The sequence below is a fragment of the Halichoerus grypus genome, chromosome 9 (assembly GCF_964656455.1).
Source record: "Halichoerus grypus chromosome 9, mHalGry1.hap1.1, whole genome shotgun sequence".
NCBI lineage: Eukaryota > Metazoa > Chordata > Mammalia > Carnivora > Phocidae > Halichoerus > Halichoerus grypus.
In genome coordinates this window covers 97407191-97423143 of record NC_135720.1, presented here as the reverse complement: position 1 = coordinate 97423143, position 15953 = coordinate 97407191, and the positions used below count along the sequence as shown (strand labels likewise).

The window sequence follows — 15953 nt, the reverse complement described above, 5'->3', positions numbered from 1 at the left end:
CACCCGGATTTCTGTCTTCCCGTGAGACATGGGAAGATCGCACAACATTGAGCTTACATTCGCACAAGGCAGCAACCAGTCGGAGTTGAGTTGGGGCAGCCTCCTTTAGATGAGGCATGTCCTTTCCAGACCACCACAGTCCCCGCCCCCCCATCCTGTTCACTTACATTATACTTTGTGTATTTGGTTTATATTTTATACCTTGTCCTGTAGATACTTAAGTTTAGAACATCGGGGTCTATCATGTACCTTCATAATAACTTCCTTTCTTCTCCTGTCTAGGAATCTCCCATCCCGGAAGACAAAGACCGCCGATTTGTCTTCTCTTATTTTCTTGCCAGTGACATGATCAGTATCTTTGAGCCACCTGTCCGCAATTCTGGCATCATTGGGGGCAAGTACCTTGGCAGAACTAAAGTTGCTAAACCGTCCTCAACAGCGGAAAACCCCATCTACTATGGCCCAACTGACTTCTTCATTGGTGCTGTGATTGAGGGTAGGTCGAAGCACAGCTTAGTGTTTCCTACCTGCCAAGTGAATGGGTTCTTCTTAGTGGGAATTTAATACGTTTAACTTGTAAGAGGCAGTTAGGCTGCATTCCACCTGAGCTAAAGCTAATATTCTTGTATATGTGATACAGTGTCTTGATCTCTTTCCATGTCAATTAAACCGTAAGTTGGTCGCATTTGTGGGCTATAGATGTAGACCCCGAGCTTCCTGAACACTGAGCGAACTACTGCATATTAGTTTAGAGAGCTATGGAATGTTCCTTCGTCTAGGTCACAGATGCCTATCTGTGAACTTGTCATTGGAGGATCAGTATTATTTTACCCCTAATGGCATGATTAAAACCATAACCAAGCTAAGTGTATTTCTACCCTCTCCCCAGTGTTTGGCCACCGGTTTGTCATCCTTGACACAGACGACTATGTTTTGAAGTACATGGAGAGCAATGCTGCCCAGTATTCACCAGAAGCACTCTTGTCCATTCAGGACCGTGTTCAAAAGCAAGAAGGTCCTGCACCAGAATTGGAAAAGTATGTTTGACCATCTAAGGTCCAATTTGGCTTTGGCACATATAAAATATTTAGGAAATAGTTCTTGATAAAATGAATGAGTAATCACATTTTAGATTTTAGATTTTCAGATTTTCCTCACCAAATGGGAGTTATTAGACGTACACAGAAGGTTCTCTGGGGGTCCATTATAATAACTAGTAACTTAGAACTTTTTCAACTTCATTTATTTAGCAAATAATTATTGAATGCCTAATATGTATCAGATACTATCACTAGGCCCTTGGGCTTTTATCAGTCAACAGAATAGATGAGAAGTTGCTGCTTTCCTGGAGTTGACCTTCTAAGCAGTAGGAGAGGGAGACAACCAATAAACAACACAAGTAAACCATACAGCACATTAGGGGATGAATGCTATGGAAAATGGAAAATAAGAGTGATAAGGATTTCTGCAGGATGATGGTGGGTAACAGTTGATCTGGGGAGCCGGGTACACCTTGAGAAGGTGACAATGAGCAAACACTTAAAAGGAGTCAGGCATGTGGCTATTTGGAGGAGGAGCTTTCCAGGAAGAGGGACTGGCGAGTGTGAAGGCCCAGCCTGCCCAGAGTTGTGGAAAGAAGCAGGCCGGTGAAAGCGGCAAGAATGAGGGAGTGAGAGGAAGAGGAGGAGGTGGGGTTAGAACATAGCCCCATAAGAAGGGGCTAGATCCTGTAAGATGCACTGGGTCTTTGGAAAGATGTTGACTTTTCTCTGAGTGAAATGGAGAGCCACTGTGGGGGTTCTCAGGAAAGGACTGGCCAGATTTGGCACGTGTTTTACAAGAACTCGCCTGGCTGCTGTGCTGAGACTAGATCAGGAGGGAGACCAGTTAGGACCATGTCATAGTAATCCAGGTAAGAGGTGAGGGTGTGTGGACCAGGTGCATCAGTGAACGTGGAGAAAAGTCTGATTCTGGATATATTTTGAAGGTAGAGCCAATAGGGCTTGAGACAGACTATACAGAGGATATAAGATAGTAGTTAAGAATGACTCTAAGGTTTTTGGCCTGAGCAACTGGAAGGAAGGAGTTGCCATCAACTGAGATGGGGAAGATGTGCATTGTGAGTAGTAGAGGAGGGTTTTTTTGGTTGGGGGAAGGATTTCGGTTTTGGCTATTGTAGGAGTGCTGACCACATTGACTCCATCTTTGGCCCTCCATTTTGTTCATGTCCACGCAACGTCCCCCCTCGGGGCTATGTGTTCCTGGTCCTGTGGAGGTTAATGTCTGCCCTGATGGGATTGCAGGAGGCTTGTTCTGATCTTCCCTTAAGTGGTGAACAGAAGACCCCACTTTAGGTAATTAGTAGAGATGGCTGGCCCACAGAAGGCCCCACTTTAGGTAACTAGTAGAGATGGCTGGCCCACAGAAGGCCCCACTTTAGGTAACTAGTAGAGATCCTTTGGTGCACAAATGGCGCCACTTTAGATAGCTGCCCTGTGACCTCACCACCATGCCCCTTGCTCCATAAAAGCTGGGGATTGAAGTCCTGAGTGTGTGGAGAAGAGGGGCCGAGGATAGCCGAGTGCTGCCTGGATCATTCCTGTCTGGATCCGTCTCCCTGATCCCCCCTGTAAGTTACCCTGAAAGAAACTACGTAAATGGGATGGAGTGGCTTGCTTTGTTTTTCAGTCTTAAAGTGCCTTTACATTATAGAGGATACTTTACTGACCCTCCTCCATCTTCTAACAGTATCCTGGGTTTAAGGTATCTACGCATATCCAGGTGGAGCTGGCCATTGGATATATAAATCTGGCTTTCAGGCAAGAGATCTAAGCTGGGGATGTAAATGTGGAAATTGTTGGCATATAGATGATGTTTCAAGCCACAGGACCGGGTGAAATCTCTAAGGGAGCGGTGCAAATAGAATAGCTCCCAGAACTGGGCTCTGATGTCCTCCCACAGTAAGTGTTGAGAGAGGAGACTGGGACGTCAGCTAGCAAGGCAGGAAGAGAAGTAAGTGGGTGTGGTGGCCTGGAAGTCAGATGAGGGAAGTGCAGGCCGCCCTCCCTTTGCATGGAGCTCCGAACTCTAAAAGCAACCGTGCCAAACAGTCTTAATAATCGATGGGAAAATTTACTGTTTTGGGACCTTTAAAAATTTCTGTCAAAACATGAAAAACTCTGATGGTTATATATGTATAAGGAAGTGAAAAAATAGTAAGACCAATTTGCCTTTAGTACACTAATTTTTTAAAACAAAGGCGGGACACCTGGGTGGCTCAGTCAGTTGAGCGTCCGATGCTTGGTTTCGGCTCAGGTCATTATCTCAGGGGTGTGAGATCAAGCCCCTCATCGGGCTCTGTGCTACTGCAAGAGAGTCGGCTTGAGATTCTCTCTCCCTGCCCCTCTGCCCCTTCCCCTACTCGCATGCACACTTGCTCTAAGATAAGTCTTAAAAAAAAAAAAAAAAAAAAAAATTTGGCAACATCAAGAATTAAAGTGTTTTACTTCTTTGTAAAATAAACTTGCCGAGACAAGGTTGAACACTGCTTGCGTCGTTCTTGTCACATAACCAGAGCAAATATCTTTTCTATGCCTTGGCAAATTGGCATATTCCTTTCTAATTTTGGATCAACTTTCAACATTTTATTATTTTTGCTTTCGATGTTGTGAAATATCTCCTCGTGTTCCTTTAACAACCGTGAAGTACCTCTGAGAGTTCTTTTAATGTGACGTTTCTCAATGCATCTGGGAGACGCTTGTCCTTTCCACGCACCCCCTGTCCTCATTCAGGCCCTAAGTCGCCCTTCCCCTAGCTGAGCACTGCGCTGACAGTCCCCGTTCCCAGGTGGCTACTTGGGAACCTCCAGGTGCCTCCATTATGTTAGATTCCATTTCTACATCCAGTGTTAGCACTTTTGTGTCTTTGCTTCACTTTCACTTTTCTTCGCCAATTTCCTCTTTCAGTGATTCATTTCAAATATACATTTTGCTGTCTATCTGCGAGCTAAAAAACAGATGCCTGGTGGCCAGTTGCTGACAGACTTTGAAACAAATGAGATAATTGTCACTGCTCACTGTGCATGAGTTGTTTATGTGGTGGTCGGTGCACTGAGCAGCCCGACAGTGAGTTTGTGCTTCCTGTAATTCCTCACAGTTAATAAATGCAGTAACTGGAATTTGAACCATGTTGTTGAGGGACTGGGTTATTTAACTAAACAGTGTTAACTGAAATTCACCCTTATCAGAGCCCTGCAAAGGGACAGCTGCCTGTATATCAAGGAAGACAGGATTCGTTTTGTCAAATGGGGACTTAACAATGTGGGGGGATCCAAGTGGGATCTCCCCACTTCAGGGGAATGGGAAGAGCAGGAAAATCCAATGGGAGGGGATTTAAGAGAGAGTGGGAGGATGGCAACTACTTATGGTGAGCACATCATAAGGTAGAAACTTGTGGAATTACTATGTTGTGCACCTGAAGCTAACTGTGTGTCAACTATATGGAAATAAAATTAAAGAAAAAAAGAAAAAGAATGAATGGGAGGAGAGGAATTTGAGACTGGAAGTATGGACAACTTTTTTGAGGAAGTTTTGTGCAAAGGGGAAGAGACATGGGCAGTAGCTGATAGAGGAACAGGAGAAGTTTTTGTTTATTCTTAAGATAAAATAAACAGCATGTTTATACATAAATGGGAATGATTGTGCAGAGAGGGAAACTGACATATGTGTAAGAGGGGAGCTTTGTGGAGTGTGTGTGAGAGATGGGACATGGAACCTGGTGGAGGAATGGGCTTTAAGATAGAAGCACCAAGCATTCATCTGGTGGTCGTTCTCAAACTCTTTGGTCTCAGAGCACAAGTCTACTCCTAAAAATTAGGGAGGACCACAAAGAGTTTTTTTGTGTGTGGTTTATATCTATCAGTATTTACCATAATAAAAATTATATCTGAGAAATTAAGAATATTCATTAATTTGTTTCAAAAAATAATAAACCCATTCCATGTTAACATAAATAATAGTGTTTTATAAAAAAATAACTATTTTCCAACAGTCAACAAAACAAAAGAGGCAACCCACAGAATGGGAGAAGATATTTGCAAATGACACTACAGATAAAGGGCTGGTACCAGGACCTATAAAGAACTTCTCAAACTCAACACCCAAAAAACAAATAATCAAGTCAAAAAATGGGCAGAAGACATGAACAGACATTTCTCCAAAGAAGACATACAAATGGCTAATAGACACATGAAAAAATGTTCATCATCATTAGCCATCAGGGAAATTCAAATCAAAACCACACTGAGATACCACCTCACACCAGTTAGAATGGCAAAAATTGACAAGGCAAGAAACAACAAATGTTGGAGAGGTTGTGGAGAAAGGGGAACCCTCTTACACTGTTGGTAGGAATGCAAGTTGGTACAGCCACTTTGGAAAACAGTGTGGAGGTGCCTCAGAAAATTAAAAAATAGAGCTACCCTATGACCCAGCAATTGCACTACTGGGTATTTACCCCAAAGACACAGATGTAGTGAAAAGAAGGGCCATATGCACCCCAATGTTCATAGCGGCAATGTCCGCAATAGCCAAACTGTGGAAAGAGCCGAGATGCCCTTCAGCAGATGAATGGATATATGTGGTCCATATATACAATGGAATATTACTCAGCCATCAGAAAGGATGAATACCCAACTTTTACATCAACATGGATGGGACTGGAGGAGATTATGCTAAGTGAAATAAGTCAAGCAGAGAAAATCAATTATCATATGGTTTCACTTATTTGTGGAACATAAGGAATAACATGGAGGACATTAGGAGAAGGAAGAGAAAAATGAAGGGGGGAAAATCGGAGCGAGAGATGAACCAAGAGAGACTATGGACTCTGAGAAACAAACAGGGTTTTAGAGGGGAGGGGAGTGGAGGGATGGGTTAGCTTGGTGATGGGTATTAAGGAGGGCACGTATTGCATGGAGCACTGGGTGTTATACAAAAACAATGAATCGTGGATCACTACATCAAAAACTAATGATGTATGGTGACTAACATAATAAAATTTTTAAAAAAACTATATTTCCAAACAAAAAAAAAAAATAGAGGAGTGGCATTGTTTTACATTTCGGCAAGTCTCCTTAATGTCTGACTTTATTAATAGAAGACAGCTGGATTTTCATCTGCCTCTGTATTCAGATTGCTGTGGTATCATTCATCATATAACCTTTGGAAAACTCCATTGTGCATTTGTGAGAAAACAAAAGTTAAAACAAATAATACTGGTTTCGTATTATTATGAGAATAGTTTTGACCTCACAGACCCCAAAAGGATCTCAGGAGCCTCCAGAAGTCCTAGAAGTACTCTTTGAAACCTTGATCTATGGCAACAAGCAGGAAGGTGGAGTGTGTGGGTGCAGCACCTGGGAGGTGGGTGGATATGGTTGAAGGGCCCTTCTGAGCATCTCGTTTTCAGAGTCATAGTGCCATAGGAAGAATAAGGATGGGAACATGTTGGAGGTTTCAGGAGTGGAAGAATTGTGAATTGTGCCATTCTACTGACTATATCACTAAAATATAAAAATAAAATGAAAATAAATGCATAGTGTTATTTTATCTACTAAGAAATAAACTGCCAATTATAACTGACATTCACCATCAATTAAAAAATGCCTCCTACTTCCAGACATATAAAAAATGTGAAACAGATGTCACAGGCCTAATGAAATATGGCAGCTGTCTAGGAAAGTGGGAGGCCCATGTTCTAGAGAAGCACAGTTTGGTGACTGGGCAGCCTTAAGGGCCAAGGGGAGATTCATGGTCGTATATCTAATTCAAGTGCTTCTCAAAAGTTTTTTCTGTAACTTCCCCATGTCTATGCAAATACCAGCAACACTGGAAAGCTTCTTGCTTTGGTATACTACCAGTAGAATCTCTTTCTTTTTCCTGATTTAGTAATGAGGAAAAGATAGTGTGTGGCACTTAGATTAAGATACCAATGAAAATAAAGAGAAATTCAAGTTCTGAGTTAAGAGTTACATTGCTGTCCCTGTTTTGACCCTCATCTTTCCTCTTTTCTCTTTTGATGGGTCAGATAGATAAGTGAGAGAAAAATGATGTGAAAAATGACGTGCCTTCCCTCCCCTCCCCTCCCCTCCCCTCCCCTTCCATGTCTTCTCGCCATGCTGTCTTTGGCTCCTGACTCCTCCCATCTGATCAAGAACCTGCTCTAAGGAGCTACAAATCCTTTATTTGACTAATCATCACTAAGAATAATAAAGGGTTTCTCGAGTACTTGTCAGACCTGAGGACTTCTTATGTCAAGTGTCAATCACAGGATGATAATATTTGGAGTTACCCATTTTCTTTCTCTGAGCCAGAAAATTAAAAAGTGCACAGGCAATTGAGTATTGACTTTATCTGAAGTCCTTTTGGGTTTTGGGTCCTCGCTGTGGTATATGGAACTCAGACTTACAAAAAAACAAATGCTCATAAATCCACCCCTCTACACAAAATCTCCATGTGTTCATGTATCATTGCTTAATTAGCATCCCCATTTGTGCTGCCATCTTTGAGGTGACGCTCCTCCCCTGCTCAGTGAGCTTTTTCATCCTTTTTCACTTTTAGCCACTTTTCCCATACAGACATTCCCAAATATTCTCATTTTTTTCTTTATGCCCCAAGTTCTTCCATATTCAGTTTGCAAATTGAATATGGTCTTAAATATGAGATCAAATGATCCAAGGTAAGTTCCTTCCATTTTCTCACTCTTCACCTTAGAAAGTTTCCAAACTATTACTCACCTTTTCTTTACCTTCTTGTCAAAGATAAGTAGCTCCCATTTCTCCAAATTTCATTCTTCTGTTTTGAGTCTGTAACCACCTCCTTTCTGACTGCTTCAGCATCCATGCTTCATAAGTTGCTTTCTTGAAGGTCATCGATTGCTTCCAAATCTAATGGTCTCTTGTTCATTAATTCATTAATTCAACAGCTACTTGAGCTTGTGCCTTGTGCCAGACCTTAATAAATGCTCAGGCAAATATATGAGAGTGTAGGGAGCTCTTAGTGTAGGACAGGGGATGGCAAATATTTTTAGTGAAGAGACAGGTAGTAAATAGTTTAGGCTTTGTGGGCCATACCATCTGTCAGAACCACTCAACTCTGCCCTTCCAGGGTGAAAGCAGTCATAGACAATGTGTAAATGAAGGTGTGACTGAATGCCAATTAAACTTTATTTAGAACGGGCAGCAGGTTGATTTTGAACTGTTGTAGTTTGCCAAGTCCCTGGTCTAGTGTTTAGCCTTTTTTGATCTACATGTAAGTCACTCTTTACCATCGCCCTCCCCTTTTTTTATTCCATTGCTTTCTTTTCTTTTTAAAAAAATTTTAACATATAGTGTTACATTAGTTTCAGGTGTACAATATACTCGACTATTCTATACATTACGCAGTGTTCATCACAATAAAGGTACTCTTTATTTTTTAAATTTAATTTTATTATGTTATGTTAATCTCCATACATCATTAATTTTTGATGTAGTGTTCCATGATTCATTGTTTGCGTATAACACCCAGTGCTCCATTCAGTACATGCTCTCTTTAATACCCATCACCAGGTTAACCCATCCCTCCTCCCCCCTCCCCAGAACCCTCAGTTTGTTTCTCAGAGTCCATAGTCTCTCATGGTTCGTCTCCCCCTCCGATTCCCCTCCCTTCATTTTTCCCTTCCTACTATCTTCTTTTTTTTTTTTTTAACATATAATGCATTATTTGTTTCAGAGGTACAGGTCTGTGATTCATCAGTCTTACACAATTCACGGCGCTCACCATAGCACATACCCTCCCCAATGTCTATCACCCAGCCACCCCATCCCTCCCATCCCTCACCCCTGCAGCAACCCTCAGTTTGTTCCTGAGATTAAGAATTCCTCATATCAGTGAGATCATATGATACATGTCTTTCTCTGATTGACTTATTTCGCTTAGCATAATACCCTCTAGTTCCATCCATGTCGTTGCAAATGGCAAGATTTCGGGGGGTTTTTTGATGGCTGCATAATATTCCATTGTATATATACACCACATCTTCTTTATCCATTCATCTGTTGATGGACATCTTGGCTCTTTCCATAGTTTGGCTATTGTGGACATTGCTGCTATAAACATTGGGGTGCACATACCTCTTCGGGCCACTACATTTGTATCTTTGGGGTAAATACCCAGTAGTGCAATTGCTGGGTCATACCGTAGCTCTATTCTCAACTTTTTGAGGAACCTCCATACTGTTTTCCAGAGTGGCTGCACCAGCTTGCATTCCCACCAACAGTGTAGGAGGGTTCCCCTTTCTCCGCATCCCTGCCAACATCTGTCGTTTCCTGACTTGTTAATTTTAGCCATTCTGACTGGTGTGAGGTGGTATCTCATTGAGGTTTTGATTTGGATTTCCCTGATGCCGAGCGATATTGAGCACTTTTTCATGTGTCTGTTGGCCATTTGGATGTCTTCTTTGGAAAAATGTCTGCCTGTGTTCTCCTCTAGGATGTTGATGGACTCCTGTCTCACATATAGGTCTTTCAACCATTTTGAGTCTATTTTTGTGTGTGGTGTAAGGAAATGGTCCAGTTTCATTCTTCTGCACGTGGCTGTCCAATTTTCCCAACACCATTTGTTGAAGAGACCGTCTTTTTTCCGTTGGACATTCTACAATAAAGGTACTCTTAATCCCCTTCATCTATTCTACCCATGCCCCCCACCCACCTCTACTCTGGTAACCAGTTTGTTGTCTAAATTCAAAAGTCATTTGTCTCTTTTATTCTGTGTTCGTTTGTTTTGTTTCTTAAATTTCACATATGAGTGAAATCGTATATTTGTCTTTCTGTGACTGACTTCTTTCATTTAGCATTATACTCTAGCTACATCCATGTTGTTGCAAATGGCAAGATTTCATTCTTTTTTATGGCTGAGTAATAATCCATTGTGTATGTGTGCATGCGTGCATGTGTGTCTATGTGTGTATACCACACCTTTTTTATCCATTCATCTATTGATGGACACTTGGGTTATTCCATAATTTGACTGTTGTAAATAATGCTGTAATTAATAAACACAGGGGTGCATAAATCTTTTCAAATTAGAGTTTTCACAGTCTTTGGGTAAATACCCAGTACTGGAGTTACTACATCATATGGTAATTCTATTTTTACTATTTTGAGAAACCTTCATACTGTATGACCTCCACGGTAGCTGAACCAGTTTGCATTCCCACCAACAGTGCACAAGGGTTCCTTTTTTTCTTGATCCTTGTCAACACTTGTTCTTCCTTGGGGTTTTGAGTTTAGCCATTCTGATAGGTGTGAGATGATATCTCATTGTAGTTTTGATTGGCATTTCTCTGGTGAGTGATGTTGAGCTCCTTTTCATGTGTCTCTTGGCCAGCTGGTTGTCTTCTTTGGAAAATGTGTGTTCAGATCTTCTGCCCATTTTTAATTGGATTATTTGCTTTTTTGGTGTTGAGTTGTATAAGTTCTTTATATATTTTAGATACTAAACCTTTATTGGATATGACATTTAAAAATATCTTCTCCCATTCAGTAGGTTGTCTTTCAGTTTTGCTGATTGTTTTCTTTGCTGTCCAGAAGCTTTTTTACTTTGATGTAGTCCCAATAGTTTATTTTTGCTTTTTTTTCCCCCTTGTTTCAGGAGACCTGTCTAGAAAAATGTTGCTACAGCTGATATTAGAGAAATTACTGCCTATGGTCTCTTCTAGGATTTTTATGGTTTCAGGTCCCACATTTAGGTCTTTAATATATTTATTTGTTTGTTCGTTTGTTTATTATTTAGCATGTAGCTTCCCAGTTTTCCCAACACCATACGTTGAAGAGACTGTCTTCTTCACATTGCATATTCTTGTCTCCTTTGTCAAAGATTAATTGACCATATAATTGCGGGTTTATTTCTGGGCTCTCTGTTCTGTTCCATTGATCTATAGGTCTTTTTTTGTGCCAGTACAGACTTTTGATTACTACAGCTTTGTGGTATATCTTGAAATCTGGGATTGTGATAGCTCCAGTTTTGTTCTTTTTCAGGATTGCTTTGGCTATCTGGGGTCTTTTGTGGTTCCATACAGATTTTAGGATTATTCTAGTTCTGCAAAAAATGCTGTTGGTATTTTGATAGTGATTACATTAAATCTGTAGATTGCTTTGGGTAGTATGGACATTTTAACAATATTTGTTCTCCCAGTCCATGAGCATGGAATATCTTTCCATTTGTTTGTGTCCTCTTCAATTTCTTTCATCAGTGTTTTATAGTTTTCAGAGTACAGGTCTTTCACCTTCTTGGTTAGGTTTATTCCTAGGTATTTTATTATTTTTGGTACAATTGTAAATGGGATTATTTTCTTAATTTTTCTTTCAACTAATTCATTATTAGTGTATAGAAATGCAATGGATTTCTGTCTATTGATTTTGTATCCTGTGACTTTACTGAATTCTATATCAGTTCTAGTAGTTTTTTGGTGGAGTCTTTAGGATTTTCTATAAATAGTATCATGTCATTTGCAAATGTGACAGTTTAACTTCTTTCTTAACCAATTTGGGTGCCTTTTATTCCTTTATCTTGTCTAATTGCTATGGCTAGCACTTCCAGTACTATGTTGAATAAAGGTGGTGAGAGTGGACGTCCTTGTCTTGTTCTTGATCTTAGGGGAAAAGCTCTCAGTTTTTCACCATTAAGTATGATGTTGGCTGTGGTTTTTTTTTTTTTTTTTTAATATGGCCTTTATTATGTTGAGATATGTTCCCTCTAAACCTACTTTGTTGAGGATTTTTATCGTGAAAGGATATTGTACTTGGTCATGTTTTTACAGCAACTGTTGAAATAATCATATGGTTTTTATCTTTTTTCATATTGATGTGATGTATCACATTGATTTGTGAATAGTGAACCACCCTTGCATCCTGGGAATAAATTCCACTTGATCATGGTGAATGATTTTTTTTTTTAATGGTTTGTTGGATTTGGTTTCCTAATATTTTGTTGAGGAATTTTGCATCTATGCTCATCAGAGATATTGGCTTGTAGTTCTCTCTCTCTCTCTCTCTCTTTTTGTAATGTTTTTTATCTGGTATTGGTATCAGGGTAATGCTGGCCTCGTGGAATGAATTTGAAAGCTTTCCTTGCCTTCTATTTTTTTTTTTAATAGTTTGAGAAGAATAGGTATTAAGTGTTCTTTATTTTTTTAATTTTTATTTAAATTTAACTAGCAGACATATAATACATCATTAGTTTCTGATGATTAGTTCAATGATTCATTAGTTGCGTGTAACACCCAGTCTTCTTTAAATGTTTGGTAGAATTGGAGTGTCTAGGTGGCTCAGTCAGTTAAGTGTCTGACTCTTTACTTGATCTTAGCCAAAAGGTTGAGAAGCAATAAGTGTCTGACTCTTGATTTTGGCTCAGGTCATGATTTTAGGGTTGTGAGATTGAGCACCAACCAAGTCAGGCTCCATGCTGGGCATGGAGCTTGCTTAAGATTCTCTCCCTTTCCCTTTGCTCCTCCCCCACCCCATCTCCCTCTCAAAAAAAAAAAAAAAAATTTTGGTAGAATTCACCTATGAAGCCATCTGGTCCTGGACTTTTCTTTGTTGAGGGTTTTTTGGTTACTGATTCAATTTTATTTCTTCCTGATTCAGTTTTGGGAGGTCATATATTTCTAGGAATTTATTTCTTCTAGGTTGTCTGATTTGTTAGAATATTATAAAAAAAAAATATGCCTTTACAGTCCTTTGAATTTCTGTGGTGTCAGTTTTCTCTCCTCTTTCATTTCTGATATTGAGTCCTTTTTTTTTTTTAATGAATCTGGCTAAAGGTTTATCAATTTTGTTGATCTTTTCAAAGAACCAGCTCCTGGTTTCATTGTACTGTTCTGTTTTTTTAGTTTCTATTTTGTTTATTTCTGCTCTAATCTTATTATTTCCTTTTACTGGTTTGGAGTTTGTTCTTTTTATGGTTCCTTTAGATTTAAGGTTAGTTTGTTTGAGATTTCTCTTGCTTCTTGAGGAGGCCTGTATTGCTATAAACTTCTTTCTTAGAACTGTTTTTGCTACATCCCAAAGATTTTGGACCATTGTGTTTTCATTTTCATTCATCTTTATGTATTTTTTATTTCTTTCCTGATTTCTTGTTTGACCTATTCATTGTTTAGTTGCATGTTATTTAACCTCCACGTATTTGTGTTCTTTTCGGACTTTTTTTTCTTGTGGTTGATTTCTAGTTTCACAGTGTTGTGGTCAGAAAATATGCGTGGTGGGGCGCCTGGGTGGCTCAGTTGTTAAGCGTCTGCCTTCGGCTCAGGTCATGATCCCAGGGTCCTGGGATCGAGCCCCACATCGGGCTCCCTGCTCGGTAGGAAGCTTCCTTCTCCCTCTCCCACTCCCCCTGCTTGTGTTCCCTCTCTCGCTGTGTCTCTCTCTGTCAAATAAATAAATAAAATCTTTAAAAAAAAAAAAATTGTTTTAAAAAAAAAAAGATGCGTGGTATGAATTTAGTCTTTTTGAATTTGTTGACACTTGTTTTGTGGCCAAACATATAGTCTATCTGGAGAACATTCCATGTGCACTTGAAAAGAATGTGTAATCTGTTTTAGGATGGAATGTTCTGAGTATATCTCTTACGTCCATCTGTTCCAATGTGTCATTCAAAGCCACTATTTCTTTGTTGATTTTCTGTTTGGATGATCTATCCATTGATGTCAGGGGGGTGTTAAAGTCCTTTACTATTATTTCATTACTATTGTTTACTTCCTTTATGTTTGTTATTAACTGCTTTATGTTATGTTGGGTGCTCCCATGTTGGGTGCATAAATATTTATAATTGTTATATCTTGTTGGATTATTCCCTTTATATAGTGTCCTTCTTTGTCTCCTGTTACAGTCTTTGTTTTAAAGTCTATTTTGGGGGGTACCTTGTGGCTCAGCTGTTTGAGTGTCCCACTCTTGGTTTTAGCTCAGGGTCGTGAAATCGAGCCCTATGTCAGCCTCCCCACTCAGCAGGGAGTCTTCCTCCTCTCTCCCTCTGCTCTTCTCCCTGCTTGCACTCTTTCTCTCTCAAATAAATAAATCTTAAAAAACATAATAAAAAAATAAAGTCTATTTTGTCTGATACAAGTATTGCTACCCTGGCTTTCTTTTCACTGCCATTTAGATGATAAATGCTTTTCCATCCCTTCACTTTCAATCTGTATATGTCTTTAGATCTGAAATGAGTCTCTTATAGGCAGCATAATATAGATGGGTCTTGCTTTTTTTTTTTTTTTTTAATGGAGCCTAATGTGGGGCCTGAACTATGACCCTGAAATCAAGACCCGAGCTGAGATCAAGAGTAGGATGCTTAACTGATTGAGCCACCCAGACACCCCTGGGTCTTGCTTCTTTACCCATTCCATCACCCTATGTCTTTTGATGGAGCATAGTCCGTTTACATTCAAAGTGATTACTGATGGGTATGTTCTTATTGCCATTTTGATACTTGTTTTATGATTGTTTTTGTATTTCATTTCTGTTCCTTTCTTGTGCTCTTCTCTCATGGTTTACTGGCTTTCTTTAGTGATATACTTGAATTCATGTTTCTTCATTTCTTGCATATCTATTACCAGTTTTTGATTTGTGGCTACCATTAAGATTGTATATAACATCTTTTGCATATAGCACTCTATATTAAGTTGATGTTCACTTAAGTTTGAACCCATTCTAAAAACACTACATTTTTGCTCCTCTCCCCTCCATGATTAGGTGTATGGTATCATATTTTACATTCTTTTATTTATTTTTTTTTATCCCTGGACTGATTTTTATAGATATGCTTAATTTGACTGCTTTTGTGCTTCTTACTTTTCTTAATCCTGCTTATGGTCTTTCCTTTCCATTCAAAGAGTCCCCTTTAACATTTCTTGCAGGGCCGATTTAGTGGTGATGAATTCCATTAACTTTTGTTTGTCTGAAAAACTCTTTCTCTCTCTATCCTGAATGATAGGCTTGCTGCATAAAGTATTCTTGAATGCAGGGTTGTGGGTTTTGTTTTGTTTTGTTTTGTTTTTGGCACTTTGAATATATGCCTTCTGACCTTCAAAATTGCTGCTAAAAAATTAACTGATAGCTTTATAGGGATTTCTTTGTATGTAACTGTTTTGTTTTCCCTTGCTGCTTTTAAGATTCTTTATTATTACTTTTTGCCATTTTAATTACTATATGTCTTGGTGTGGACCTCCTTAGGTTGATTTTGTTGGGGGCTTTCCATGCTTCCTGGATCTGGATTTCTGTTTCCTTCCCCAGATTCAGGAAGTTTCCAGCTATTATTTCTTCAAATACATTTTCTGCCACCTTTTCTCTCTCTTCTCCTTCTGGGATCCCTATAATGTGAATGTTATTACACTTGACGGTGTTCTTGTGTTCCTTAATCTATTTTCATTTTTTATTATTATTTTTTTCTCTCTCCAGTTTGATTGCTCTCCATAACTGTGTCCTCCAGGTCGCTGATCTGTTGTTCTGCTTGTTCTAGTCTAGTATTTATTCCTTCTAGTGTATAAAATATATAATGTATATTATTAATATATAAATTTAATATATACTTATATAATATTTATATATTTTATTTCAGTTATTGGGTTCTTCATCTGTAATTGGTTCTTTTTAATGTTTTCTATCTCTTTGTTGAAGGTCTCACTGAGGTCATCCACTCTTAAGTTCAGTGTATCTTTATGAGCATTATTTTAAATTCTCTGTTAGGCATATCAGTTATCTCTGTTTCATTTAGCTCTCTTGCTGTGATTTTGTCCTGTTCTTTCATTTGGGACATATTCTTTGGTCTCCTTGTTTTGTCTCTCTGTCTCTTGCCTTCAATCCAGTTGTCTGCAGTGGTTCTCTTTGCCTGTTGTGGGCAGTGTTTGGTCCCTGTGGTGTTGGT

At 39.3% G+C, this 15953-nt stretch overlaps 1 protein-coding gene across 7 annotated transcripts in view; it reads left to right on the top strand.

Annotated features, from left to right (window-relative positions):
- Positions 1 to 15953, top strand: part of EFHC1 (EF-hand domain containing 1) — a 66781-nt gene that overhangs the window by 35972 nt on the left and 14856 nt on the right. For 5 of the 7 annotated variants that reach the window (XM_036087760.2, XM_036087762.2, XM_036087766.2 and 2 more), the window contains 2 exons: positions 283 to 496; positions 890 to 1037. In XM_036087760.2, the coding sequence (XP_035943653.1) occupies positions 283 to 496; positions 890 to 1037 (362 nt within the window). Of the gene's footprint in view, positions 1 to 282; positions 497 to 889; positions 1038 to 9560; positions 9704 to 15953 lie in introns of all 7 variants that reach the window. The other 2 variants (XM_078055246.1, XM_078055247.1) reach the window with 1 other exon arrangement.